Source organism: Brassica oleracea, chromosome C3 (genome assembly GCF_000695525.1).
Source record: "Brassica oleracea var. oleracea cultivar TO1000 chromosome C3, BOL, whole genome shotgun sequence".
In the NCBI taxonomy this organism is placed as follows: Eukaryota; Viridiplantae; Streptophyta; class Magnoliopsida; order Brassicales; family Brassicaceae; genus Brassica; species Brassica oleracea.
The window spans coordinates 27755404-27757196 of NC_027750.1; the positions used below are offsets into that span (position 1 = coordinate 27755404).

Consider the following 1793-nt stretch of genomic DNA (forward strand, 5'->3'; position numbering starts at 1 on the left):
TTAGAGCATGTATCATACTCCATAACATGATAGTAGAAGGTGAACGAGATGGATACACTCAATATGATGTTTCAGAGTTCCAACAAGGAAAAGACACCGGAAGCTCACATGTCAATCTCACATTCTCTACTGATATCCCTACAAATATCGGCAATATAATGGGTGCTTAAACTAGAATTCGTGATAAACACATGCATGAACAACTCAAAGCTGATTTGGTTGAATGGTCAAGATAACAACTAAGCTACTAAGCTCGCATGTTTCTTTCAAATTATTCTCGTTTATTTTACTAATCTTAGTTTTAATGTTTTTTTTTTAATAATTAATTTTTAAAATGTTTTATTTTAATATGTTATATTTAATAAATAAATTTTATCTTTAAAAATATTTTAGTTTAATATTTTTTTTCTTAAAAACCCCAAAATAAATAAGAACCCCCATTGGACCTAACAAATTAAGTGTCTCTTAAATACAACCTCTTAACTATTATTAATTACTAAAAATCATTAAGAACTCAAATTAACCTCTTAGAGTTAATGGTGCTCTAACATGTTCTTCCCTGTCGTATGAAAATAAGCAAGATACTCCTGTCAATCTATCATGCATTTATTGGGAAAAGCGATCCTATATATAGTTATATATACACTCCTGATTCTTCTATATTTATTATTTAAAATATTACTAATCGAAAGACAGTTGATCATATAAAAAAATCGAGAAAGATGTAAAATACTCGCCGACAAAATGAAATATAACATTTCAAGTGACGAACGTGTATGCACCCAAATTAAAATCTTATAAAGCTTGTACAAAAACCAAATATAATCTTATTTTTCTTCTAATAAACGTGAAAATAAAACGTAATACTGACATGAAAACGTGTTCACCCTCCATAAACCGAACCAAGATCGGTTAATACCGCATGAACCAGACTATACAGACCGGTTCAGGTCAAGACTCAAGCACCAGGGGCCGCATCTTTAGCCCTACCATGGAAATATCCACCATACTCTCTAGCGTAATCTTTGACGTGAGAGGCCGTGTCATAGATCCGACTACGTGCATAGTCCATCTGATTCGATCCAACCGGATGCATGCCCCGGTAATAACGGTACGTCCACGACGCCAAGGCCAACGTTCCAACAAGAAATCCAGCTACCGATAAGAACACACCAACAACGATAAAAACAGGAAGCCAGATAGGGCTCGAGATGATGATCAACGGAATAAACACTATGAAGCCTATGGCTGTTGCGGTGACGGCGATGCCGAGAAGGAAAAGGAGGGTTCCAACGGAGACGAAGAGACCGAGGTAACTAAAGAGCTCTGAGGAGGTTGGTGAATGAGATCGGAGAAGGCGGAGAAGCAAAGCGTATGGGCTGTTGCTATCGGTGGTGCCACCCCCACCGTAAATGGGGAGACATTGAGCATCGCCGCTTGAAAACGTTTCCGCCATTTGTAGAGAGTGATTATTGCTTTTGTGTGGGTGACAAGAGAACAAAAAGAGGAAAGGGTAAAAACATATGGAGGACAAATTCAGCTTTGAGGTGGCATTCATGCAAGGTTTGCAAACACGTGGGGATTGTGTCTTTGTTTTTAGTTGTCGTAGATCAAGATTTTGGTTTAGATTTGGCTTAGTATTGGTTTGTTTGGCTCGGTTTATCTGCCACAACAAAAACAACAATGTAAAAGACATATAGGATAAAGAGACATATTTTCATTTAATTTTTATTATATGTAAACATAATTATATTTTTGTAGTAGTATTATTTGTAAAAGTAATTTAGCATTGT

The 1793-nt window shown here is 36.0% G+C and overlaps 1 protein-coding gene across 1 annotated transcript; it reads right to left on the bottom strand.

The window, feature by feature from the left end:
* Positions 1 to 737: 737 nt before the first annotated feature.
* Positions 738 to 1493, bottom strand: LOC106333748 (oleosin 1-like). The gene has a single exon (XM_013772161.1). It carries the CDS (start codon positions 1454 to 1456, stop codon positions 959 to 961), a length of 498 nt encoding a protein of 165 aa, XP_013627615.1. The 5' UTR covers positions 1457 to 1493; the 3' UTR covers positions 738 to 958.
* Between the last annotated feature and the right edge of the window lie 300 nt (positions 1494 to 1793).